Source organism: Gorilla gorilla, chromosome 2 (genome assembly GCF_029281585.2).
Source record: "Gorilla gorilla gorilla isolate KB3781 chromosome 2, NHGRI_mGorGor1-v2.1_pri, whole genome shotgun sequence".
NCBI classification, from domain to species: domain Eukaryota; kingdom Metazoa; phylum Chordata; class Mammalia; order Primates; family Hominidae; genus Gorilla; species Gorilla gorilla.
The window spans coordinates 145,383,369-145,411,361 of record NC_086017.1 but is presented as its reverse complement, the minus strand read 5'-3'; the positions used below and the strand labels follow the sequence as shown (position 1 = coordinate 145,411,361).

Below are 27,993 nucleotides of genomic sequence, written 5' to 3'. Positions count from 1 at the left end.
ATATTTCTACTATTTTGGTTTTTAAAATTCTTTATAGTTTGATACAGAACAGTGATGATTCATGATTATTATACCTTCATCCTGAAGCATAGCTCTTCTCAGTATAAAACAGTTCTCTATCCCCTATTAAAAACAAAAGTTTTATTAATCTCTCAGTATGTTTTAGAGAAACTTTTTGGGAAGAATACATAATTGCGGTGTTTCCTGAGGCCTTCTGAGTACTATTTTTGCATATGATGAGAGTTTGTCTAGAAATAGAATTCCTTGCCTGCTTCCTCTTCTCCTGAAAATTAAAGCTTTGTTCCATTCCCTGTCATCTTCAGGGTTTTCCATGTTATTCTCATTCAGATAGCATGGGTAACCCAATAATTTTATTTCAGTCCCATTGTCAAATGTTGCATGTGGAAATTTTTTCCAAGTTTTGGTCTTCTCTTTTGGTCTTTCTCTTCAGTTTATAGTACTTTGCCAAATTTTGCTATTTGGTTTAACTGGGTATTTTAAGGGAAAGTTGGAGGAAGGTGTTTTAATCATTAATAATTTATCATTACTGGTGTTAACATTAATATACCAAAGATAATGTCTTTACAAATGTGATTTTTTTAATTGAATTTTACTTTTGAGGGCCTTTTCTGTATCTCTTATCAACCTTCATGGGTTATTTTAGACAGTAGTTGGTTGTATTTTTGTATTAATGAGTTGTCGCAGCTGTATGCATATTTCTTTAAACATGTTTTTGAACACTTATTGTTTTTCCAGTTTAACTTTCATAGAAAATTTAAGAGAAGAAAAAGAATAAAAGCGTATAATAAAAATCATCCATAATCCACTATTTATATTCAACCACTGTTAACATATTTTGCTATTTTCCCTTTTTTTAAAGTGGAACACAACATGCATATGAATATATATTTAACTTTGATTCACCGGATGTTTATTGAATACCTGTTACATGCATGAACTATTCTAGGTGCCAGACATTGTTAAAAATTTGCTGTATACAGTTTGTATGTTGTAATTTGCATTTACTGTTATATTCTAAGCAAAACTCATTTTACTACAGTATTTATAACAGTTTTGTTCATGGCTTCATAGTCTTTTTTCAGTGTTTTTTAGTCACTTATTTGGTCATTAAAACCTGTCTTCAAAGAAGCCTAATATGTTAGAGAGATGAACAGGGAGCAGTTTAGTTGAGAGGATATTATGACTTGGGGTATCACCTCTCTCCTCTAAAGAAAGATAAACTGTTGAAAACTGTTGTTCTATCTTGTGGATGTATTACAGTTTATTAATTATTGCTCTGTTGCTGGTAGTTTATATTGTTACTTTTCTTCAGTTTTAATTTTTATTAATATATTTGTACATAAAAATTTGTGTCTGTCTTTCGTTTCCTTAAGATGGATTTTAGTAATGGAATTATTGGGTCAAAGAGTATAAATATTTATAACACTTTGTATAGAGTCACAAATTACGTGTCATAACCTGTGTAACAGTCAGTATTATTTTTAAATAATATAAACATTTCTGTTATAACATCAAATGCATTCCATAAAAACCCTTCAAGTTTACCTATTCACTAAAAATAACAGGATTTATGAGAAAAATAAGGTTAAGGGCCAGCCACTCAAGACTTCTGCAATTAAAGCAGAGCACCAACAAAAGCATAATTGGTACCTTGTGAGATCACTTGGGTAGCCCAGTCAAACCACTTAGCATGGCTTATGTTGCCTCAGAAGAGAGTGAGAGATATTAACATATAGGGTGTGGTCTTGAGACAGTACAGATGAAAGTCATTTTCTTAGCCAATGTGGTTGCCATAAAGGTGGGCACCAGAGTAAGTGCAGCTTGCTGTGCAAAGGATGGGAATGCTCCTTTGAGCAGGGAGTCCTGGGTACAGGTGCTCATTTTAAATATTCTTGAAATAGAGCTGAGAGGACTCCTGCTTGGCAGCAGCTGAGCTAAATGAGGATCTTTTTCTTTCTCACTGGAAGTTATAATTCTATTCCTGCTATTCCAGATCCCCTTGCCTAGGAAAATTAATATGTGAACCCACTTGTTATACTGGAATGATCTTACTTACAAACCACTTAAAAGCTGGTGTTACAGAAACATGTCTCACAATATAACAGACTGTATTTGCTAATTTGATGCGTGAAAATTTGAACAGAATTTTATTGGTTTCTTTCAAACCTTTTCAAACTGGAAATAACTACCTTAGCTAATAAAGAATGGAGTATCTGTTTCAAAACAAGTGTTTTCAAAACCTGTAGTCAGAAAACAGCAACTGTGTTTAATGATTATACTGCAATTTAAACACCTCAGTCTATGGTAGTGAATTTTAAATTTACAATTTATTTTGGTGGTCATTAGGTGTTCATAGGCATTTGGATCACAGGGCTTTAAATTGTCAGCAGCTTATAAATATTTATTTGTTGAGGGTACAAGCATCATCTTGTAGTGAGTCATTTGTGGCAAAGGCTTAATCCAGGATTATGCAGCATTCAATTATAGCACCAGAGAGGACAGGAAGTAGAGGAGTGAGTTCAAGATTGGGTGTTTTTTTCTGAGCGGATGGTGTATGTCTGACGTAGGCTGTGGTGGGTGAAAGTGGAAACCTCCACTGGTAAGAAAGTAATTGAAGTAATTGAGGTTGAGGCCTGTAAGAAGAAACTGAGGAAATGATTGGTACAATAGAATGGGAGAAACAAGAGGATTATAGATACTGGAGACAGAATGACCCTGGGAGCAGCTGTTGTTAATTGTAAAGAGCTGAAGAACTACTAGCTGTTGAGATACTATAGTTCAAGATTTTAGAGGCAGAGTAATTCGCATATTGCTGCTGTCCATAGAAATGAGTTTCTTTGGTATGGAAGAAGATTGTTGGAGTAGAGGAATAAAAGAGACATTGAAGGGCAGATTGAAAGTGGGCTAGTCTCAGGGACATTGGGAGTCCGCCCTAATGAGATATAGAAGAGGGGTGCATAGAACTTGTATAAACTGGTCCTAGAATCCTCAGTGAATGAGGTAACTGAGATACTGAGAAGGATAGAGGGTGGCATAGTTTGATGGCATGATTCTAAAGAAACAGAACTTTGGGTAAGGATGCTCAAGCAGTCATCTGAAGTGGCCATGGCGATCCAGGGCAGTGTCCGCTGAGGGTAAGAGAATGGACCCTTTGGGCTCCACAGGGCCAGGGGAAAGTTGTACTTCAGAAGGATAAGGAGGTTGGTGGAAGTCAGAGGGGTATTAGTGGGTGACAGTATAGAAGTAGATCATTGAAGGGGGATAAGGGGTGGACGGCCAGGGTGCTAAGCTACTAGCACAAGTTGAAGTCCAACTAGGTTTTAGAAGCCTGAGAAAGTTGGCTGACTGCAGTCTTTGCCCTGTCTTCAGTTGAAATGTTGTGAAGTTGCTCTGTTATGTTCAAAAAGAATATTCTCTACCTAGGAGGCATGGTTTCTGTTGAAGTTGGTAGTTTCTGTTTGGGCTGGTAAAACTAGAGAGACCTTGAGCAATTTGGGGAGAACAGATGTTCCCAGGAGGCTGGGAAGGAATTGGCTATATCCACCCGTCTCCTTGACAGATAAGATAAAATTTCTAGTAGAACAACAAAACCACGAATTATCAAATGACTGCATGTATGACTTGAGGACGTGCCTGCATTTTCTTCTTCTTCTTTTTTTTTTTTTGGTCTTGTCTGGCTGCTTACAGGTACTTTTTATCTAGCTTAACATGGAGTTGAATTTACAGAACTCCTAGATGCTCTTGATACTTTGAACTGTGTCTGGAAAACTTACACATTATTTTTTGTTATTATTACCAGTAATAACAATAAATTGTTATTAGGAACAGAGTTCTTTATTTTCCTGGGAAAGGTGTTTTGAAGTTTAAATAATGGAAGTTGGTGATCACTTAAGATTAATTTTTTCTAAAACTTTTTATGTTAGTACAAATACTATGCTATGATTTTGCAAGCTTCTTGAGATAAGCAGAGAGGTAAAAACCATTGAGTGTTAATTCCTTTTTTCCATCTTTTAAAAAATTAGGTAAACTACGTATAATGAAATACACAGATTTTAAATGTTCTGTTGGTTGAGTTTTGAAAAACGCATACACCTGTGTAACCACCACTCCAACCAAGATATAGGACATTTCTATCACCCCAGAAATTCCCTGATGCCTCTTTGTAATCAATTCAACAGTTTCCCTTCCACTTCCCTTTCCAGGGTTACCACTGACCTGATTTCTATCACCATAAATTACTTTTGCCTATCCTATAACTTTATATAAGTGGAAATATTAGTATATACTCTCTTGTGTAGTTTCTTTCTCTCATACAGTCTATGAAATTCATCCCTATTGTTGCAAAGTCTCTTATTTTCATTGCTGATTAGCATTCCATTTATATATATGCCACAGTTGGTTATCCGTTCATCTGTTGATGGACATTTGTGTTGTTTCCAGTTTTGGCTATTGTGGATAAAAGGGCTGTGAACATGGCCAGGCATGGTGGCTCACGCTTGTAATCCCAGTACTTTGGGAGGCCGAGGCGGATGGATCACTTGAGGTCGGGAGACCAGTCTGGCCAACATAGTGAAACCGCGTTTCTACTAAAAATACAAAAATGAGCCGGGCGTGGTGGCAGGTGCCCATAATCCCAGCTACTCAGGAGGCTGAAGCAGGAGAATCGCTTGTACCTGGGAGGCAGAGGTTGCAGTGAGCTGAGATCCTGCCTGGGCAACAGAGTGAGACTCTGTCTCAAAAATAAAAACGTTGGGGGGAGGGATATGAATATTTGTGCATAAGTCTTTTTGTGGACATATGTTTTCTTTTCTTTTGGATAATTACTCAGAAATGGAATTCTTGGATCATAGAATAGGTGTATGTTTAGCTTTATAAGACACTGTGTTTTCCAAAGTAGTTGAACATTTTTTACACTCTTAGCAATGTGTAAGAGTTGTATAATAGTTACTCCACCTCCTTGCCAACGTTCAATGTTATTCTCTTGGGTGCTAATGGCTCTCACTGTGGTATTCATTTGTAGTTCTGTGATGACTAAGGATGTTTAGCACCTCTTCATATGCTTATTGGGTATGTATATAATTATGAAATGTCTGCTCACATCTTTTGTCCATTTTATTTAGTTTGGTTAAAAAATTTTTGGTTCTTTATATATTCTAGAAACAAATCATTAAAAAAAATTAACCAACATCTCTCCCTTCCCCCAGCTAAGTTCTTTCTTAGGTAGATGTGTTGTGACTGTTTTCTCCTAGTTTGTGACTTTAATTTCATTTTCTTAATGTTTTTTGAGGGACAGAAGTTTTTAATTTTGATGAACTTCAGTTTTTAATTTTGATGATTTTTAAATTTTGATAAGATTTTAAAATTTTGATAATTTTCATTTTTTTCTGGTTGCTTTATGTTCTGTGTCACCTGTCCAGGAAATCTTTGCTTACCCCAGGTTGTGAAGATTTTGTATCCTACGTTTTTTTTTTTTTTTTTTCCCAGCCCAAAGGAGAGCAAGGGAGAGAGGGAAGGAGAGACAGAAGGGGATGGGGGAAAGAGAAAGAGAGAGAGAGAGAGAAGGCAGTAGAGAGAGTGTGAGGCGGAGGGGGAAGAAGAAAAAGAGAGAGGGCGAGGGAGCCAGAGAGCAAGAAAGACAGAGCCCCAGAGAGGGAGCGCTCCACTCTGGCAGACAGGGCCTCTTCTATCCTATGTTTTCTTTTAGAAGCTTTATAGTTTTGGCTTTTACATTTAGGTTTATATCTCAGATTGGGTTTTGTTTGATATGTAAGATAGGGGTCAAGGTTTATTTATTTTTTTACTTGTAACCCTAGGAAGAGTTTTTTAAACATTTATTTTTTAAATTTTTATTTATTTTTTATTTATACATTATTATTGTACATATTTATAGAGTACAGTTTGGTGTTTTGATACATATCTCTGCTTTATAATGATCCAGTCAGGGTACTTAGTGTATTCATCACGTCATACATTTATCATTTCTTTGTGATAATAACCTTGAAAAGCCTCTCTTCTAGCTATTTTGTGATATACAGTGTTTTACTGTTAACTAGTGACTCTACTGTGTGTTAGAACATCAGAATTTATTCCTCTTATCTAACTGTAAGTTTGTACCCACTGACTAACCTTTCCCCATCCTCCACTTTCCCCTCCCCCCCTCAGTCTCTGGTAATAATTGCTGTGCTCTATTCCTATGATATCAACTTTTTTTTTCTGTTTTTTAAAGATTCCACATATGAGTGATGTCATGCGGTATTTGTCTTTCTGTGTCTGGCTTATTTCACTTAACGTGATGTCTTCCAGGTTCATTCATGTTGTAGCAAATGACAGAATGTCCATTTTTTTAAAAGTTGAATAATACTACATTGTGTACATTTACCATATTTTCTTTATGCATTCATTCCTTTTTGGACAGTTAGGTTGATCTCATATCTTGGCTATTGTAAATAGTGCTACAATAAACATGGGAATGCAGATACCTCTTCGACATACTAATTTCATTTTCTTTGGATATATACCCAGTAGTGCGATTGCTGGATCATATGGTAGTTCTTTTTTTTTCCTCCTACACACAGAGTCTTGTTCTGTCTTCCAGGCTGGAGTGCAGTGACACGATCATAGCTCACTGCCGCCTCGAACTCCTGGGCTCAAGCCAACCTCCCATCTCAGCCACCCAAGCAGTGAGGACTACAGGCATACACCACCATGCTTGGCTAATTGTAAACATTTTTTGTAGAGACAGTGTCTTGCTAATGTTGCCCAGACTGGTCTCATACTTCTGGGCCTAAGTGATCCTCTGGTCCCGGCCTCCCACACACTGGGATTACTGGCATGAGCCACTGTACCTGGCCTTAACTTTTAATTTTTTAAAGAACCTCCAAAGTCAGGCCAGGCACGGTGGCTCACGCCTGTAATCCCAGCACTTTGGGAGGCCGAGGCAGGTGGATCACGAGGTCAGGAGATCGAGACCATCCTGGCTAACATGGTGAAACCCTGTCTCTACTAAAAATACAAAAACAAAATTAGCTGGGCATGGTAGCAGGCACCTGTAGTCCCAGCTACTTGGGAGGCTGAGGCGGGAGAATGGCGTGAACCTGGGAGGCAGAGCTTGCTGAGATTGCGCCACTGCACTCCAGCCTGGGCGACAGAGCAAGACTCGTCTTAAAAAAAAATAAAAAAAGAACCTCCAAAGTCTTTTTCATAATGGTGTACTAGTTTATAATCCTACCAGCAGTATAATAGCTGTCCTAACAGGAATGAGGCGGTATCTCATTGTGGTTTTAATTTTCATTTTAAGGTTTTTTTTTTCTGTGTATATTTATGCATCTAGTTGCTTTACATCGCTTGTTGAAAATACTAAAGTTGAATTGCCTTGTTCCTCTTCCAAGGCATTTTCATTTTCAAGATTGCTGTTGGCATGTAAATTTCATGATTAATTTATTTTTTCAAAAAATCTATTGAGATTTTGATTAAGATTACTTTGAATCTGCAGATCAATATGAGAGACTTGACATGTTAACAGTATTGAGGCTTATCTAAGGAGAATGGTACAGTATGTCTCTCCACTTAAGGTCTTCTCTGATTTTTCTTAGCCATGTTTTATAGTTTTCAGTGTAGAGATCTTACATAGCTTTAGAGTTATTCCTAGGTCCCTGGTGTTTTTTAATGTTATAGTATTGATTTTTTAAGTTTTATTTTCTAGTTGTTGCTAATATAGAAATACAATTGATGTTAAAGTATTGGCTTTGTATTCTGAGACCTTGCTAAATTCACTAGTTGGTTTTAGTAGTATTTTAGTAGATTTCACAGTGTTTTCTATACATACGATTATGTCATCTGTGAACAATGACAGTTTTACTTCATCCTTGTGCTTTTTATGTCTTAATACATTGGCTAGGACCTCCAGTACAAGGTTGAATGGAAGTTGTGGAAGTGGACATCTTTGCCTTGTTTCTGATCTTAGGAATAAGGATTTAATAATTTACCATTGAGTATGATATTAGCTGTAGGGTTTTTTTAATGTTCTTTACCAAACTAAGAAAGTTTCTATCTATTCCTAGTTTGTTGACAGTTTTTATCATTAATAGGCTTTGAATTTTGTCAAATGCTTTTTCTGTATCTATTGAGATGATACGGGTTTTTATTTTGTTAATGTGGTAAATTATACTGATTTTTAAAAGGTTAACCTTTCATATATAGTTGGTCATGATGTGTTAATCCTTTTATGTATTCTTGTATTGAATTTGCTAATATTTTGTGGAGAATGAATCTATGTTCATAAGGGATGTTGTTCTGTAATTTTCTTTTCTCATTATGTTTTAGTAAGTTTTTTGTATCAATATGATGCTGCTGGCCTCATCAGATGAGTTAGGAAGTATTCTCTTCAACTATTTTCTGATAGAGTTTATGTAAGATATGGTGTTGTGTCTTCCCTAAATGTTTGATAGAATTCACTAATGAAGCCATTTGGACCTGGAGCTTTCTTTTGGGATAGGTTTTTAATTGTTTGAAATTTTTATTTCTTTTAGTTTGGTAAATTATGTTTTTAAAGGGTTCTTCTGTTTCATCTAATTTGTTGATTTTATTGTCAAAGTTGTTTATAATAATCTTTTTATCTTTTTAACATCTATAGGATTTGTAGTAATGTTTCATTTTCATTCCTAGTATTGGTAATTTGTGTTTGGTGTTTTTTCTCTTTTTTCCTTGATCAGTCTTGTGAAGGGTTTAGCTGTTTTATTAATCTTTTCAAATAATACTCTTTTGGCTTCATCCTTATAGTTAATATCTTTATCATACGGTATTTGATCAGGGAAGGTAGCCTGTATGATTTTGGTTTGAATCTGTTTTTATATTTTAAAAAAATTTTAAATGCATGTGGTCTAATTCATGATTAATCCCCCCTCACTTTTTCATGTCCCATAATTATATGTTCAGATCATCTATGTCCACACTCAATTTGGTGACCTTTGATCTTTTTATTTTTTTGATCCTTTTATTTTTTAAAGAGAGAGGGTCTTGTGTTACATAGACGGGAGTACAGTGGTGTGATCATAGCTCATGGTAACCTCAAATTCCTGAGCTCAAGCCATCCTCACGCCTCATCTTCCTGAGTAGTTAGTACTACAGGTGTGTACCACCACTCCCAGCTAATTTAAAAAAAGTTTTGTTTTTTTTTTTTTTGAGACGAAGTCTCGCTCTGTGGCCCAGGCGGGAGTGCAGTGGCGCAATCTCGGCTCACTGCAAGCTCCGCCTCCCGGGTTCACGCCATTCTCCTGCCTCAGCCTCCCGAGTAGCTGGGACTACAGGCGCCCGCCATCACGCCCGGCTAATTTTTTTGTATTTTTAGTAGAGACGGGGTTTCACCGCGTTAGCCAGGATGGTCTCGATCTCCTGACCTCGTGATCCGCCCGCCTCGGCCTCCCAAAGTGCTGGGATTACAAGCGTGAGCCACCGCGCCCGGCCTAAAAAAAGTTTTTTATAGAGATGGGTTGTTGCTGTGTTGCCCAGGCTGGTCTTGAACTCCTAGCCTCAGTGGATCCTCTCGTTTCAGCCTCCCAAAGAGCTGGGATTACAGGTGTTACACCATGCCCAACTGTTTTGATCTTTTGATTTCTGAGAGGATGTTAGTTTCCAATTGTGATTGTGGATTTGTGTGTTTCTTTTTGCCTTTTTGTCCGTTGGTTTTTGCTTTCTATATTTGAAGCCCTTTTTTTTCAGTTGTACTACTGTATCTTCTTGTGTTTTTTATTAATATGAGCTCATTAGTAAATTTTATATTAATACATTTAGTATGAAATCCTTTCAACTTGAGTTCTAGTTTGTCTCATGTCAGTACTGCCTCATGTAATTTTCTTCTTTTTATTTATCTGACATATATTTCTAAGTAAACAGCACCTATCTAGACTAGACTAAGACCCAGACGTAAGAAAAAAGGCAGATTTAAATTATTTACAATTTTTCCTCTAACCCCTTTCTCCAGCACCACCAATCCTCCATTCCTGGATATTTGCTAACACTCCTGCCAGCAGGGAGAGGCTTTTGCAGAAGGGTCTACATTTCTGTCTCTGCTTTCAGTATCTTTTTTAGGATAAATAAAAGCAGTGCTACCCAGCTAGTGCTGTGGATGGCCAGCCACCCAGGTGCTGGGGCAAGAGACTGAAGGCACAAGCTGTTCCAGTATAATAAAATATATAGAACAAGAATAGTTATACTAGAAATAGAATATAGATATGATTATATATGAATATGATTAATCATTAGTTTGTAGCATTACTTTATTCCAATATTATAATAATCTCTGTTCTACAATTACAACCTAGAAAAAACCAGGCCATACAGAGATAGGAGCTGAAGAGACATGGTGAGAAGTGACCAGAAGACAAGAGTGTGAGCCCTCTGTCAAGCCTGGATAGGGGCACTAGAGGGCTCCTTGGTCTAGCGGTAACACCAATGCCTGGGAAGGCACCCGTTACTTAGCAGTCCTTGGTCTAGTGGTAGCGCCAGTGCCTGGGAAGGCACCTGTTACTTAGCAGACCAGGAAAGGGGCTCTCCCTTTCCCCGGGGGAGTTAGAGAAGACTCTGCTCCACCACCTCTTGTGGAAGGCCTGACATGAGTCAGGCCCGCCCGCAGCCATCTGGAGGCCTAAACGTCTCCCTGCGATGCTATGCTTTAGCAGTCAACGTTCCTGGTCCACTTTCATGTTCCATCCTGTACACCTGGCTCTGCCTTCTAGGTAGCAGTAGCAGAATTAAAGTATTAAAATCTTTTATCTCTCCGAGAAATGCATAGAAGAAATAATGACATAAGCTGCCCCCTCTCTCTCTCCGCCTCAGCTACCAAATAGGGAAGGGCTGGCCCCCTGTCCGTCGGACACGTGACTCATGTGACCTTACCTATCATTGGAGATGACTCACACTCCTTACCCTGCCCCCTTGCCTTGTATACAATAAATAACAGCACAGCCAGGCATTCAGGGCCACTACCAGTCTCCACATCTTGGTGGTAGTGGTCCCCCAGGCCCAGCTGCCTTTTTTCTATTTCTTTGTCTTGTTTCTTTATTTCTACAATCTCTGGGCTCCACACACAAGGAGAAAAACCCACAGGCCCTGTAGGGTTGGACCCTACAAGTTCAGCAGCTTTCCCCTATGTGGCGTGCCTTAAATTTCATTTCTGCATTAATGATTTTATTACACCTAGTTCAGAAACGAGAAAACTAATTTTACAGGATAAATACCTGTAGGAGAGTGATTTGTTTCTAGGTCTATATTCTTAGGAGGTATGAGCTCTCCATCTTGACCCCTCTGCATACTGTGAGGTTTCAGACCCCATAGTGCCAGCTCAGTAAATGTGAAATTTGCATTTTGGCTATTCTCCTCAGTATCTTTCCCCCTCTAACTTGTGGAATATATATGTCATTATTACTAAAGGGACACCTGGATAGAACTTTAAATAACAGTAAATCAATTCAAGAGAAAGTTACTCCCTGCTTTTAGTCTTTCAGTTCCTTGGATGATCATGGAGAAATCCTCTGTGTGGTTTTTTTTTTTTTTTTTTTTTACATTTCTCAAACACTTGATTATACCTCCCTCCTCCCTTTTTATAAACAATGAGCTAGGCTCAAGTTCACTGCCTTCTTGGTAGGCACCAGAATTGAGCTAGAATTTAGTACATTTGTTTTTCTTTTGTTTTTTTGATAACTTTTTTTTTTAACAGTAACTGTTGATTTGCCACTGAAAAGTAGTGATTAAATTTTGCCTTAAAAATTTTTATTTTAACAAATTAAATAAGTTTTACAGAAAAATATTAAATACAGGCAGGATAAAAGGGTGCGACAAAATTGAGATCCTGATACGTATGGAAGATTGTATGTGCCCTGGTTGAGAAGGTGGTATGGGAGTGAGTGAAACTTCGGAGTCACTTCTCCGGCATTCCAGGCTTTTCATTTATTTTTGTTTTGTCTATAGTACTAACCTCTTGATTAACAAGTGTTTATGTTTTGTGCAGAGAGCTGTGTCCTGCAGATACTGTGAAAAACATAGTGTTCTTCCCTTTGTAGTCTTGGTAGGGAAGACAGCATGTGCCTGCAAAACACCTGGTGCAAGTGTGTACCATGGTAAATGCTATCAGAACAGCAAGGACCTTGTGTTGTCAGAGGAGGCGGAGGTCATCTCTGGCTGGAGGCTTGAGGCTTGGCTCAGACTTATGTTTTATCCGAGGGGCCTTTCTCCCTTTCATTTTGAATCTCCCTTCCTAAGTCTACGTAAATTTTTGGGGGAAGGGGCATTTCTTTGTAGCTGTTCCTCTAAGAAGCGCTGTGTTCAGAAGAAAGAGCATCACACTGGCCCTCAGAAGACAGAGTGGCTGCCAGAGTTCTATCTAGTTCTAGCACACCTGTTTTCAGCTGGATAACTGCTTAATTGTTTCAAGTCTCAATTTCTTCATCTTTCTTGGTGATGATAAAACCCCGTGTCTTTCTTGCTTCATAAGGCAGCCCATGTTAGGGTCATTTGTGATGTTCATTTGTTTATCAATATTATCTTCACTCTATTTGTATTTGAAATACTGATAGGGATGATTTTGAGAATATTTTAAGTGTTTAATTATTTTTTTCCTATTTTTTTCTAGGTCTTGATGCAGAACTTTATTATGTGAGAAATGACCTTATTAGTCACTACGCTCTATCCTTTAATCTGTTAGTACCCAGTGAGACAAATTTCCTGCACTTCACCTGGCATGCGAAGTCCAAGGTAAGAGAGTGGCTAACCACAGACATCATGACAGGGTCACCCAGCCACAGAGGCAAGGGCTGTGTTTGAGGACTGGGCTGCTGTCTGTACTGAAGGGTCCACTGGTGATGTGATATAATAGTACTGAGTCTTTTCAGATTTATATTTCAAATATTTGGCCTATTCCTCTAAAATTTCTCGAATCCTTTAAAACGAAGGTGGCTATCATTTAATTGATTAGCACATGACACAACACTTAACATCCTTTTAGGCTCTTCAAACAGAGATCCAGACCTAGCTGGAAAAGGGTACAATTGGACCCAATAATGCCTGTGCTGCTGTGGTGAAACGAGATGGGTGTAGGGGTGGAGACTGGTAAGATAGGCTTTTTAGACATGTTGGACAGAATGGATACAGTTCTCCCACTCATGGAGAAACGGTGTAAGAAAGGTACAGCAGATGCAGCCACCCATGTGTCCTGTGGTGAGGCTTCTTTACCCATAAGGGCTAAACCCAATCACTTAAGAATCTCTTGCCTGGGCTACTTGTTGCTGAATTCTTCACATTTCCTCTGACTGCCTGGGTCCCTCAAACATGGTAAGTTTTCTCCTAAGTCAGAGAGTCGGAGGCTGAGCATGGAGGTGCCTCCTGTACCCAACCAACTTCAGTTTCTTTTATCAGCTTTATATAGGCTTTTGAATAGGATTTTATTCAGGAAATAAAAATAGTCTTGCTACTATAAATAAGAATACCTATTGTAGAGTTTTTTTAAAAAGTATTGTAGAGTAGTGTCTGTCATAATATTTGCTGCAAGTTATTTAAATTGGCCACTTTAGTATAGAGTTTTAAAAATCTTCATTTTTTTCTACTTAGAAAACAACAGTGATTATTGGGAAAATTCAAATATTACAGAAATGTTTTAAGAACTGTAAGACTAGGCCTGTCGTGGTAGCTCACACCTGTAATCCCAGCACTTTGGGAGGTTGAGACCGGTGGATCACAAGGTCAGGAGATCGAGACCATCCTGGCCAACATGGTGAAACCCCGTCTCTACTAAAAATACGAAAATTAGCGAGGTGTGGTGGCACGCACCTGTATTCCCAGCTACTCAGGAGGCTGAGGCAGGAGAATCACTTGAACCCGGGAGGCGGAGGTTGCAGTGAGCCGAGATCGCACCACTGCACTCCATCCTGGGAGACAGAGTGAGACTCCGTCTCAAAAAAAAAAAAAAAAAAAAAAAGAAAAAGAACTGTTAAGACTTTGTAGTTCTATACTCAGAAGTAATTGTTTATAGTTTGGTATAACTTCTTCAAAGTCCCCTTTTTTCCCTTTTTAAACAAAAAAGTGATTTTTAGACATGTATGTTGAACAGTACTTTTTCCCCTACAGAATAACTTATCTAGGCATCTTTCTTTTTCTCTCACTCATTCTCTTTAGTGGTTTTATAATATGATATTGTATGGATGTATGCTATATTGCTATCTGTAAAGTACCTCGTTGATGGGACACATGGATTTTTAATAGCATTTTATTATTTCAAACAATGCTTCCCTTCACCATTACACAGTTTCCCTCATTTCATTTTATAGGCAAAATCCAGGTAATGGGATGATGAAAACAATTGGTAGTTCATCTTTTATTGATGTTTCTACCTTTGCTATTTCTTTTATTTAAAAATTTTTCAATCTTTGCTTTTGATGAATATAGAAACACAGAAAAAATGTGTGTTAATGTGTATCCCTGTGTGTGTATGTGTACATATATATGTGTGTGTATGTATATAAATATGTTAAGAACATCTTTGTTCAGAAGTTTTTGTGCACTTGTGGCCTTATTTCTGAATAGTAAATTACTGCTGAGAAGTCAAGTGGCTAGGCCAATGTGTGTGTGTCTTTAAAACTTTGAAAGATACTGCCAGATATACCAGTGAATAAGTGCTTATTTTTGACCTTCATTTCCTAATACCAACATTTTAAGTATACTTGTTTGCCTTCCAGTCTCCCTCCCCCTCCCCATACGTCAGTGTTTATTTTCTAAGAAAAAGGGCATTCTTTATACAACCAAAATACAATGATCAAAACCAGGAAATTTGACATTATTATGTTATTATCTAATCCACAGTAGTCACATTTTATCAATTATCACAACAATGTTCTTCATAGCTAATTTTTTACTAGTTGATGTCTCTTAGTTCCCTATCAGTCTGGAACAGTTCTGTAGCCTTTCTTTGTGTTTTTTGACCTTAACATTTTTGAAACTTACAGGCCAGTAATTTTGTAGAATGCCCCTCAGTTTGTGTTGTCTGAGGTTTCCTCATGATTAGATTCAGGAATATCTCTTTGGCAGTGATACCACAAAGGTGCTGTCCTTCCCAGTGCACAAGGTGCCAATTTGTCCCATGACTGGTGGTGGTAACTCCGAACACTCTTGTCACCAGATTTCTCCCCTGTCAAGTTTTTCACTTTATAGTTAGTAAGTAATTTGTGGGGAGATAATTTGAAACTATCTTTAAAAAAAATCTCATTCCTCATCATCCTTTCAACCACTACTTTTTGCATCTGTTTTTGGAACTAGTTTCGTATTTCAGCCTGTGGTGTGGTGAGAGTAGTGTGTTTCCTCTCACTGGAAGAGGTCAGACCTACACTGGATAACCATTCAATAAGGCTGTTATAGAAGGAATTCAAGTATTTGTGGAGTGGTTGTTACTGAATTTTAAGTTCCCTTGCAACTCTGAGGTCCAGTGTTTCTATGAACATCTTTCAGGCAGAGAAGCTTCTTATATTCTCCAAAAAGTTGATAGCTAATTCTTTGTTGTTATTCTTACCTTTGATGTTGATACATATAAAAACAAATAATAAATGTATTTCAAAATGGTGAAAGGTTTATTAGAGAATTCTGTTCTAGGTACTTCTATTGACTTTGAACAGAGTGTGAATATTTCTGGGCACACTTAGGAAAAAAGAATGCTGATATGAGAAGGTTTCCTGGGCAAGTGTATGGGTGGTGATTTGTGAGTACAAAGGCAATGTGGGAAGTGGCAGTCAGGACTGAACAAAATAAAACCTTCTTTTACTGATTCCTTTAAAACAGTTAAAATACACCGTTTGTTATTTGGAATGAGCTCAGGGCCCTGATGTTGCTGGTAATGGGTGTCTGAGTCTTAGGAGCCTGTTACAGGGGGAAGTTGGAGTGGGAGAGAGCAGGTAGGAGGGGCTCAGGTGAATATATATGTTTGAAGGGGAAGCAGTGTTAGCATGGTACATTTTGGGTTAGGAGAAGCCTTGGTATAGCTGTAACTGTACTCCCATATCATTCACATTATTTTATAGAGCATAATTTCTAAGTTACCTCTTTGGCAGGTATAAATATTATTAGTGCACATTTGGGCTGCCACTGCTGGTATGATATTCTTTGTGAGGCAGAAGTTTCCTGATTTTTTTTGGAGGGTATGACCATTTATTTTCATGTTTAGGCCAGAAATGTAGAAGGGATCCTAGTTTCCTTCTCCTATACTTTCTAAATCTAGTTGATTCTCTCTAATAATTACATCTTAAATTTGTTTCCTACCTCTCTTGTGACCCAATGCCTCACACTTAGTTTGGGCCTTCATTGTTTCTTGCTGGATTCGGAAGTGGTCTTCTAACTGGTCTCCTTTCCTCTGGACTGACCTCTTGTTGCACCCTCCACAAAGCCACCTTAGGCTTCTGTGTTGCTACCGGAATAAAGCTCTTGATTTCGTAGGAGGCCTTTATGATCTGGTCTCGGCCTTTCTTTTCTGCCTCCTATCTAGCCAGTCATTTAGTGTCATTTTTGTCTGTCTTGGAATTTCATGAATTCCACTGTGACCTGTCACAGTGCTGCTGTTTGCCACAAATGCCGTTTCTTCATTCTTTACCTGAATAACTCCTGTTTACCTCATAAAGCTGTGACCTGTTGTCACCTCTTCTCCAGCTGTGTCAGGTGCCCTTTTCTGTCTGCACAGTGCCCTTCTCTGTCATAGCCCTAGTTATACTTTAAGAATATTGTAATAGTTGATTTTCTTTTCTTTCTCCCTCCTACTTGCTGAGCACCTTAAAGGGTATCCTCTTTGCTTGGTATAGCACGTGGTACTAACTGCAGAAGAGATGTGCAGGTAGAAGCCACAGGGCCCAGCTCAACAAGTGGGGAGCTTCTGAGCAGTTAGGGCTTTTCAGAGTTGGGATGTGCGGCTTTAGGAGTGGTGGCTTTTCTATTTCTGGAAGTGTGAAAACATATAGGCTGGGTACACTCGACAGTAGTTGCACAAATGGGATTTTTCAGATATTTTACTCATAATAGAGTGAGGTTATAAGTTTGGGAAAATGAGTGGGTTGAATATAAACCTAAACTGATTTCACAAGTTCATCTGTAACAGGTATAAAATTTAGAGGAAAGTAACCATCTTACGATTTTTTTTAGTAAAAAACTAAGGAAATATGTCTGTGTCAGCCACTATTGCAGTTCCCAATTCTAGGTAATAATCTCTGGTGATTTTAGCACATTTGATTACGTTTATTTATTTTAAAAATTAATCTTATGAGTAGATAATATATGCACATAGTAAAAATTTAAAAAGCATAAAGGGTATACAGTGAAAAATAAGTCCCCTACACCTTCTAGTACCATCCCTGAGCAATCCAGCCACTTAGTTCCCCTTGCCTGAGTCAGCCACTGTTGCCTGATTCTTGTCTTCCTTTAGAAATAGTTCGTGTGTATATAAGCTTCCATGCATATACGTATATATACATCTTTCAACAACTAACATACCACATACTTTTCTGCAGTTTGCAGAGCACTGAACAATATCCTGGTCAAGGATCTCTGTCACTTGATACAGAGTTGTACTTTTTCCCCCTTCAAATGGCTGTATTACTTATTATTATATAGTTGTACTTTGGTTATTGATCAGTTCCTGTGAGGAAATTAAGACCCAGATTTGGAAAGGGATTTGCTTAAGGTAGGAGAAGTAGGGTTAGAGGAAGCAGAAGGTAGAGATGACCTGAAGTGGGAAAGTCACACGTGAGGGCAGGGGAGGCTTGATGAAGGGTTTGTCACCTGATCATTTAACCCTGAGGTGTAATCATGAACTTTCAGAAGGAAGGCCTTGGCTCTCAAGCTCTAATACTTTATCAGAAACCCTTGGTTCTTGCTTTTTAAGGTTTGCCAGAAGATGAAATATTTGCTTCCAGAGATCTGCAGGCTCCCTGATATGTGTCGGTTCAACATCGTAGATATTTTAACATTAGTTTCACATGTCACAGCTTCTGGTAATAGTGTTTCTCAGTGTTTACGCCGTTTTGTCTTGCCGCACAGATTGTGGTCTCTTCAGAGGCTTGAAGCTATCTTACTCTTAGCGCATAGGTCACGCATGCCTTAGTGAGTGGTCAGGAAAGACCATTGTGTTAATTGCATTTTGAGTTGGGAGTAGAACTCTGGTATTGCTTCTTTTTCACAAGACCACACACTTAAAAGCAGGCTACTGAGAGGCTTTAACAGATAGTTTCTTCTGTATTCCAGAATATTCCCCAGTATCCAGGAAAAACATGGAACTGTGTCTGTTAAGAGTCAGTAGCTTTTTTTTTTTTTTTTTTTTTTTGAGACAGAGTCTCGCTCTGTCGCCCAGGCTGGAGTGCAGTGGCGCTCTCTCTGCTCACTGCAACCTCCACCTCCTGGGTTCACACCATTCTCCTGCCTCAGCCTCCTGAATAGCTGGGTCAACAGGCGCCCGCTACCATGCCCAGCTAAGTTTTTTGTATTTTTAGTAGAGACAGGGTTTCACTGTGTTAGCCAGGATGGTCTCGATTTCCTCACATCGTGATCCACCCGCCTCAGCCTCCCAAAGTGCTGGCATTACAGGCATGAGCCACCGCGCCTGGCCGTCAGTAGCTATTTTAGATATCTGAAAAGCGAAAATTTGCCAGAATGTAGCAGAATATTCCCACTACCCACCCTTACCCCATGGCTGTTCTCTGCTTTCAGGAATTCGTCATCATTTTCTAGGAGTTGCAGGGAACTTGTCCAGAGTTCCAGCAGGCACTGCTGGAGGCCAGCAGCTGTGTCCTTTGCAGAGTGAGGTTTCTATGAGAAAGGCATTACTTCTAGTAAGTTCAGAGAAATTAAAAGGCTATTTGGCTGTAGACAAGTGTATTCACTTTAAATCTGTACTCTCTGTGTTCCAGAAGGAAATGGCTTTACTTACCAGCTTCCTATTTGTAATTGCCATTTGTTTCCAAGTAAGGGAACAGAAACAAAAATGTTTATTTTTCAGTTTATTCAAATGTTTATATTTTTGGTAATTTGTTTCTTTTTTTTTCCTTTCCTTTTCTTTTCTTTTTTTTTTTTTTTTGAGACTGAGTCTCACTCTGTCACCCACGCTGGCGTGCAGTGGTGCGATCTTGGCTCACTACATCCTCTGCCTCCCAGGTTCAAGTGATTCTCCTGCCTCAGCCTCCGAGTAGCCGAGTAGCATGTGCCCACCACCATGCCCACCTAATTTTTGTATTTTTAGTAGAGATGGGGTTTTACCGTGTTGGCCAGGCTGGTCTTGAACTCCTGGCCTCAAGTGATCCACCTGCATTGACCTCCTAGAATGCTGGGATTACAGGTGTGAGCCACCACGCCTAGCCTGTAGTTTCTTTTCTGAAGTATTTTGGCTCACTCTGCATTCCGATAAACAACTGCTGTTCAAATTTCTTTGTCCCAGTAGACTGTACATTTAACTTTTGAGCAGATCTGTTTCTTTAAAGGATGATTGGCAAGTGAGAGTCCTTACAGATCGATACATGCCAAACTAGAGAAAATTGGACTTCAATAATTGGCAATTTCTTCTCTAATCCCAGAAACTGCAGTTTTAAAATTTATATCTTAAAGACTGTAGAGGGAAAAGAGAACTACCTTGTGAATGCCTCCCATTTTTAGACAGTTCCTCAAAAAAGAAGCCAGCAAGGAGGCTTCCACAGTTTCATGCTTCATATTCCTCTAAGCTGCTGATACGACCAAAGGGGCTGCCTTCTCAAATCTCCTCCTCAGCCCTTTGCACCTCTCCCTGTGCCCTCACTGGCCAGCTACACTCACAGCCTCATTTCCTTCCCTTCTCTCCTCCTTTTCACCTTGCCACACTGAGATGCTCAGGTGCCAGTCTTAGCTGCTTTTTTAACTGCAGTTAGGGCCCTGGACCCCTTTGCCAGACCCTCTCTGCTTACTTTGGGGTTCTGGTCTCTGGTCTGCTGCTTCTCTCCTTGTGATAACTGAGACCTAGAATAAAGGAGACAGCAAGTTTCTGGGGAAATAGTAAGTGTGGCTTTGAATTTGTTAAGTTGGAAGGCTGTAGGATAATTAGGTAGAATTGCCTAGTAGATAATTGGACACTTGAGAGGGATTGAAGGTAAAAGAGAGTGAGAGAAATTGACGATTAAGATATCCCATCAGTGGTGAAATGGGCTAGAACCCTAGTGTACTAGGATTGAAGGATTTACATTTGGAGAGGAAAATGGACCTTTCCTTGGGACTAGAATGAAAAGAATAGATGCTCTAATAGATCTGCCAGGGTGTTGAAAAGAAAGGCAGAAATGGGATTCCTCTGTACTAGTGGAAAGGGACAAAAACATTGAGTGTGAGGAGGTGGGGAAGGCCTGTAAGGTTGGAATAAGACGAGGGAAAAGAGGGTCAGTGAGGAAGGGATTGCTGAGTAGAACTAAGGGCCTCCCCTGAGACTGGAGGTCATTGTTGTGTAAGAGCTCCTTCTCTGTAGGATGGATTTCCTTCAGCAGTGCTGAGCAGCAGGAGTAGAGTAAGGGGTGGTCAGGATGCTAGAGCTGCCCTTTGAGGGTTTGGAAGGAGTGAACCAGCTGAAGGTGCCAATATGACTGTCAGTAATGTTGCCTTCTTTAGGGCTTGGGCTGTGCAGAACATGAAACTAGGTGTTCATGGCTATACTGGAGAGAAGGGAAGTGGCTTTAACTGGCTGCTGCATCCTGCTATGAACACAGCCTCTGGCTCATAAATGTGCCTCATAAATGTTGGCTGACTTGGAGTGATGGAATCAGAGAACTAGTTTTGTAGGAATCAGAGGTGGTGATGGGATCTTTGATAGAATGGCATTTTTGCATTTGTTTTGGTAGTGAAGTAATTCTTTAGCGTGTCAGGATATTGAATACTGAATATTGAAGCCAGGGAGAACATGGCAGGAGACCAAGGCCTCTGCAAGTCCTGTGTGGCTTATTGGTGTTGATGGCATGAGAGGTAGCCATTATGAGTAGAAGCTGTGAGGTTCGGCCGGGCACGGTGGCTCACACCTGTAATCTCAGCAATGTGGGAGGCCAAGACAGGTGGATCACTTGGGGCCAGGAGTTCGAGACCGTCCTGGCCAACATGGCGAAATCTCGTCTCTACTAAAAATACAAAAATTAGCTGGGCATAGTGGCGTGTGCCTGTAGTCCCACCAGCTACTCGGGAGGCTGAGGCAGGAGAATCGCTTGAACCCAGGAGGTGGAGGTTGCAGCGAACTGATATCACGCCACTGCACTCCAGCCTGGGTGACAGAGTGAGACTCGGTCTCTAAAAAAGAAGTTATAAACTTCAAAGTAGAGGGGATTTGCATGAGGGCATGAGGAAGGGATGTCTGGGAAGGACCTAGTGATCCTAAAGAATGCCGACCCTACTGTCTAGGCCCTGAGGGTCAGGTGTTGTAGGAACTGAATGATAGGCAGGGGAACAGATGACTTCTGAGGAAAGCCGGGTTGTGGGAGAAGGTGGGAAGACATTTGTGAAGAGGCAGAGCGTGTAGGAGGCTGTTCTGAATAGGGAGGTTCTCAGAATGGGGAAAAAACAGAAGGCCTGCAACAGTGTCCTTGACAGACCCAGGAGGGTTTGTGTCAGAATCCCTGGGGCCAGCAGTGGGCTGATGATTATGGAGAAGTGCAGCATGGCAATAAGGTAGCTGTTCTGGAATGACTGCTGATGCTGCTGATGTCAGAGGAGACTTGTGCCAGGCTAACAGTATGTATTGCATTAATGATCTTATTTGATCCTCATAACATGTATTACTCTTACTTTACAAAATATGGAAACTCAGAGAAGTTACTAATTTACCTAAGAGTCACATGGTCTCATGGTTCCAAACCCAGTTCTTGCTGGCGGTGCTGATTTCTTTTGTGCACCTACCCTTCATGTATGGTCCTGTTCAGAGATAGCATCGGTGTAGGGATGTATAATGCATTCTTTGATGTATTGCTGGAAAACTTGCTCATTCCCTGCCCAAACTTGCTTGACTGTGGCTCTCTAACACCCCCTGGTGGCAGCAATGGTATTGTGATATGCTAAGGTGAGTGTGAATACTTCCTAGCCAAGGTACCTCGAAGTCACTGATGTGCTGCAGCAAGAACATTTCCTTTGTTGGGAATGTGGCACTTATCAAACACAGCCTTTAACAGTTGTTTATGTACCTATCTTAACTGCAAAGGAAGAGTTTAATGTTTGCATACCCCTACAGTGTTTAGCTAAGACACTTTAAATAGAGTGTGAAAGGAGAAAACCCAAGGGGAATCAAATTCTGGACTGAGCCCTTCTTATTCATGGGTAACAACGCCTTCCACCTTAGCCCAAGCATAAGGGCCATCCCTTCCCTTATATCTGGGATGATACTCTTTCCCTCTTTTCTTTCATCTTTATTATGTACCATTTCATGAGCTTTTTTCACTAGCATATATACATATTTGAATATCTCTTCTAAAAACAAAGAAAGAAAAGCTTTGGAACACCCCCCACTTCACCATCTGTCTCCCATTCTTCTAGTTAAATTTCTTGAAGAATGGTTTATCGAACATCTTTCTTCTCACTCTTTTCCCAACCTGCTGCCTCGTGGCTCTGCAAATCTCAGTCTGCCACCAATGATACCTTTTGTGACCACTGAATGAGAGAGGGATACCATAGTTATCAAGAACCTGTGGGCAGGGCAGAGAGTGATGTGAACTGTAGGGCTTCATTGAAAGTCTTGATGCTGGCAGCCATTCTGAATTTCAGCTATTGCTTTGCAGTTTGAGCTGCTTCTTTCATGAACTCTCCATAGCAACAGAGCCATAATTATTGATGCTGATTGGTTCTGTTAAGCCACATTGGGTAGGCCAAGTATTGATAGATAATACTGGTGTTTTAGAGATATCTCATGGGTTGCCTGTCTTCCCTTCTGGATTCTGAATCACTTGAGAAGTAGATCCAGAGGTCAAATGGGGATCTAAACATGAACTTTCTTTTTGGTGAGAGCAAGACTAGAGGATGTGACTTAGATATTCTATGAGAAATCTACCTTGGAATCTGCTTATTGTGTGAGTGGGTCTGCAGAGCATACCTTCCTCCACCAGCCACAAGGAGGCCCTCCGAGCTTGGCTTTCATTTATCAACCAGAGAAGGCATTGGTAGCTATTTATGGTCTGTCAGTTACATATCTCACCGCTTTGGTTCTTTGTATCTGGCTCTCCATGGCCTCTCTGTCAGTGCTGCATAGTTCTCAGCAGGATTTCTGACCCTAGATGGCAGGTTTTATGGAAGAGTGGTGGTTCTGTTGTGGACTTAAAATAGAAGGTGGCTTACTTGGTTGAATTTTTATCCAATTGAAAATTCTTAGGACTGTTTCTGACAATTTGCATTTTTTTATAGCTAGATTATTTGTACATATGAAAGGCTCATCCATTGATTAATGAGCCAATTAATGAAGTCAAGCTGATAGTATCCTTCTTGTTATCACAGGTCCATTTTGTTTATTTTTGTCCATTTTACAGGTTGAATATAAGCTGGGATTCCAAGTGGACAATGTTTTGGCAATGGACATGCCCCAGGTCAACATTTCTGTTCAGGGGGAAGTTCCACGCACTTTATCAGGTAAGTAAGAGTCTTCAAAGACAGAGTTAACATACTTTTTCAACTGCATCCCCTATCGCCCCAAAACAGAAGTTTACTGATGTGTAGTGTGTATTACTTGATAGGCATAAGATGTATGAGTACTGTGAAAAGTAATTTTTGTAAATATTTGCACTGTGTTCTTAAACCATTCTCTCTTTTCTGTCCTTCTGGAATTCTCTGTGCTCCGCCCTCCCTGTCTCCTTTTCTGCATTGCTGGTACTTACCTCCACATGAGTCCCTGTGTCTGATCTTGTTTCGCTTTGATTAGGCACCACATTTCACCCTGTGGCCCAGATGATCTTTGCACGGTCATATTTGACCCTGTGACGTGAAGCCCATCAGTGCCCTCCACTCCCATCAACTGAACATTCCAGACTCACCACCTTGTGTCCTGGATCCTTTACCATCTGCCCCTGCCTGCCTGTCTAGCCTTGTTGCTGCACTTGCCCCAGAGTTGTAGCAGTTCCAGACTACATGCAGTTCTGATCTTCAAGCCTTTGCATGTGCTGGTCTCAGTATTTGGGATCATCTTTTCCTCTTTCTGCTCGTGAACTCCTTTCTATTCATCCTACTCATTCTGCAAGACTCAAGATCTGCACTGTCTTTTTCCTGCCACCTTCTCTTCTTTCATTTGTTAACTTCTATTCTTCCTACCCCTTAGAACCTTATATTTAACTGTTTTTGCACTGATTACATTATCTAGCAATTCCCTTGATGCATAGCATAGAGTATGGTACAGGATAGGCACTCAGTACAGTCTGAGTAAATGAATAAGTGTCTTATTTACACCAATTTAACTGCTTTTGAGCTAACTTCTTAGGCTCTTGAAGTTGTGGTGTTTGTAAGAAATGGAAATTTTTAAAAATTGAAAGTATCAGCCACAGTAGTGTTGTGAAACTTTTTCTGGCAGTCATATTCACTGTTATCAGTGACATACATTAAGCTTAAAGAAAGCACAGGAGGGCTGCTTAAATTTTTATGGGCAGTAAAGGAATTTAGAAATGCCCATATCTTTAATGCAGTCATACAGATGGTAGAATGATATGTTTTAAATTTGTAGGAAAAGAATCTTAAAAATTGGGGGAAAAAATTATATGCACTGAAGTCTGTTATCCCATTGTTACAATTATGGATTAAAATCAATTTCTGTTGAGAAAGGTGATAGCTGACAATTTATCAGATTCATTTACAGGTTTATATTTAATCTTTTTATTAAGAGCAGACATACTTGCATTTTGGTAGTGAGTTGTCTTTCCATTTGATCATGTAATTTCTGTTGTTACTATTGCTGATGTGTCTGTTAAGGTTCGCCTTATGATCCTTCAGCTTTAGTGTACTGGAATAGCAGGACTTATGAGACAAAGTGGTATATTAAAAACAATGAGCAAAAGTTGAAAACAATTATCTCTTCATTGATGTCTTGGTTTGTTCTTTAATACTAACTTTTATATCCATAATGAATTAAATGCTTAATATCTAGAGGTGTGGTAGTCTGAAGATCTCTAAAAACTTTTGTTTAGTTACTTTATTTAAATGTATTACTTTTAGTTTTCTTGCAGCAAAAATAAGTAATTCTAAAATGTTTAAAAGAATCATTTTGGGGCATTAATGTTGATTTTTAGAAAATGTAAAATATTTTTCTTATCTTTTTTAAACAGTGTTTCGGGTAGAGCTTTCCTGTACTGGCAAAGTAGATTCTGAAGTTATGATACTAATGCAGCTCAACTTGACAGTAAATTCTTCAAAAAATTTTACCGTCTTAAATTTTAAACGAAGGAAAATGTGCTACAAAAGTAAGGAATTTATTTACCAAAATATGTTTTACGTGTATGTGAGAAGGTGAAAAATAGAGTTTGTTGTTTTTTTACAGATTTAAGTATGTCCAACTCGTGATTATAGTTGCAAGTGAGAAAAGAGCACTGGCAGGTGAAGTTTTGAGATAATCCCAGATGGTTGGTAGCCAAGAATCTCACTCAGGCCACATTCAGTCCATGCTTTCTCAAATCTTTTGTCAGAATTGCTAAGATGTTTTCCATTAGGAATAGTGCTAAAATGGTTGAAGAGGTAAAGAAATAAGAAAAATCTGTTGGGACTTCTGAGTAACTATGTTAACTGTGTTTCCCTTATCAAGTTACTTTTATGCAGAAGCATTGCTCTCGGGTGAGATAGACCTGGGTTGGAATGGCAGCTCTGCTCTTTTCAGGATGTTGATACAACTTACTTAACCTCTCTGAGGCTTAGTTTTTTCATCTGTAAAATGGGCATAATACCTGTTTCAGAGGTTTGTTGTTTTTTACGATTCATTAAATCTAGCCTAAAACTTAGAATACCGTATGTGAGTACTTACCAAGGTTAGTTCTTTTTGGTTTTGAATTATCTGTTACTGAAGAAATTGAGTGGATATGAAAGAGTTCCAGCATGCTAGGTCATAAATCAAAGAATTTTAGAGTTCTCCTTACAAGTTTAGTCCAACCCACTCACTGTAAGTTCCACAAAGCTACAGTGACCCAAATTTACAAGGTCACGTAGGTAGAATTGGTTAGTATCTAAGATGGGGGGGGAAACATACTTTAAAAAAACCTCGCAAACCCTCAGTGCTTACTGTGTTCTAAGTGCTTGACAGGTATTACACCTGTTTAATACCTACAGCAACCCTAGGCAATGGGTCCTCTCATTGTCTTCATTTTCAGAAAAGGAAGCTGAGCTTCAGAGAATCTAGCTTGTCAAGATCAGATAGCTAAGTGGTGCAGCTAGGATGCAGACCTGTTCTCTCAGCCTCTTTGTTAAACTTTCTTTTAATAAATTTCCCAATTGAAATCAGTGCTGAGTGTTATGAAAGCACCTAAGGCCAACAAGTGAGTTGTAATGGCTAATGCCTGGGTATATGCCAATAAAAAAGCTGCACTACATTTGAATAGACATTTTAAGAAAGAAAAGTTAGCATCTTTCAGCTTTAGTGTTTTGGTACAATTTTCAGTTCTACTATATTCAGTTATATACCAACTTCCATGTAATGTTAAAGACAAAGGAGATTTCAGAGACTCTCTACTCCAATGTAGTCATTATATATTTGATATAAGGAGATTGGACCCTTGGCCACCTAGGCTAGCACAGCTAGCCACTGAGGAGTGTAAAACATTCAGTTCCTTATCCTCAGAGAGATGGGCATGACTGTACCATGGTGCTTCATCTGTTACTCTTAAATAAGGCAGAATGATAACCAGACATGGTGTGGCCTCTGGATCCCACCAGTGCTAATATCTGCTAAGGTTAATGATCAGCTGATACTCAAAATGGTCACATACTTTCTCCATTTTCTTTAATATGTGTGTGAAATTAACATTAAAATTCTGTGTTGGAGTAATTTTCTATTCTGTTTTAGACTTAAGTTTTTCTCTGGCCCTCTGTATTTGTTGGTCATGGTTTTGGCCACCCTAGTCATCCAGTTCAGGCTCATGACTCTTACTTTATTATGTGATCCTAATGTATTTATTTATCTGATTTTCCAGCCTACTATATTTCAAAAACTGTCTGCAACAGAAAACATATCTGTACTATATGGAATGTTAGTAGGTGTTACTAGCAAGAAAAGTTTCCTTTATCATATGAGGATGGGAATTATGGGTTAGACAAGTTTTGTGACCCCATAACTCCTTTTAGTCTTTATATTCTAATGTTCACTGTGAAGCTCCAAAGAGACACTATAGTATGTGGCTTTTCCCGAACTTCTTGATCATAGGAACATTTTCATTGAGCATCTAGAAGTAACACCCTTTGGCTAACAGTGGTATAGACTATTGATTGGTGACTGTAGTGGTGATTATCAGAATAGTAACGTAGCTTTCATTATCTTGCAACACATACCTGTTGCTGAGTTCCAGCAATGTTCTGATAATTATAGTAATTAAGGATTTTCATGGAAAAGAGAATTTCTAAAGCATCATTTATCTCCTTTTAAATTCAGAACTTGAAGAAGTAAAAACTTCAGCCTTGGACAAAAACACTAGCAGAACTATTTGTAAGTGTTACTGTATTATCTTTATCCATTATTAGAAATGAAAAATGGTTGACTGCATATAAACATGATTGCATGAAGCTTGGAGGCCTCATGGTATCAAATGATAATGACACCATGCTGTTATTTTGCTGGTGCTTTGTAGACTGGTGGATAGGTCATGAAACTGTTAGAATATTGAATATTTTGAGAACTAAAATTTATACGTATTTTGTAACGAGTAAGCTAAAAAGTTTTACAAGCAAGAATATCATATATTTTTGAGTAGTCATAATTAAAGTATGACCATGAAATATGTGTAAGATCTTTATTAGCAG

General features: G+C 39.0%; 1 protein-coding gene across 2 annotated transcripts in view; it reads left to right on the top strand.

The window, feature by feature from the left end:
* Window positions 1–27,993, top strand: part of RYK (receptor like tyrosine kinase) — a 95,936-nt gene that overhangs the window by 15,943 nt on the left and 52,000 nt on the right. For both annotated transcript variants that reach the window (XM_031009711.3, XM_055380898.2), the window contains exons 2-5: window positions 12,647–12,768; window positions 23,541–23,640; window positions 25,320–25,454; window positions 27,626–27,679. In XM_031009711.3, coding sequence (XP_030865571.2) covers window positions 12,647–12,768; window positions 23,541–23,640; window positions 25,320–25,454; window positions 27,626–27,679 — 411 coding nt within the window. The remainder of the gene's footprint in view (window positions 1–12,646; window positions 12,769–23,540; window positions 23,641–25,319; window positions 25,455–27,625; window positions 27,680–27,993) is intronic.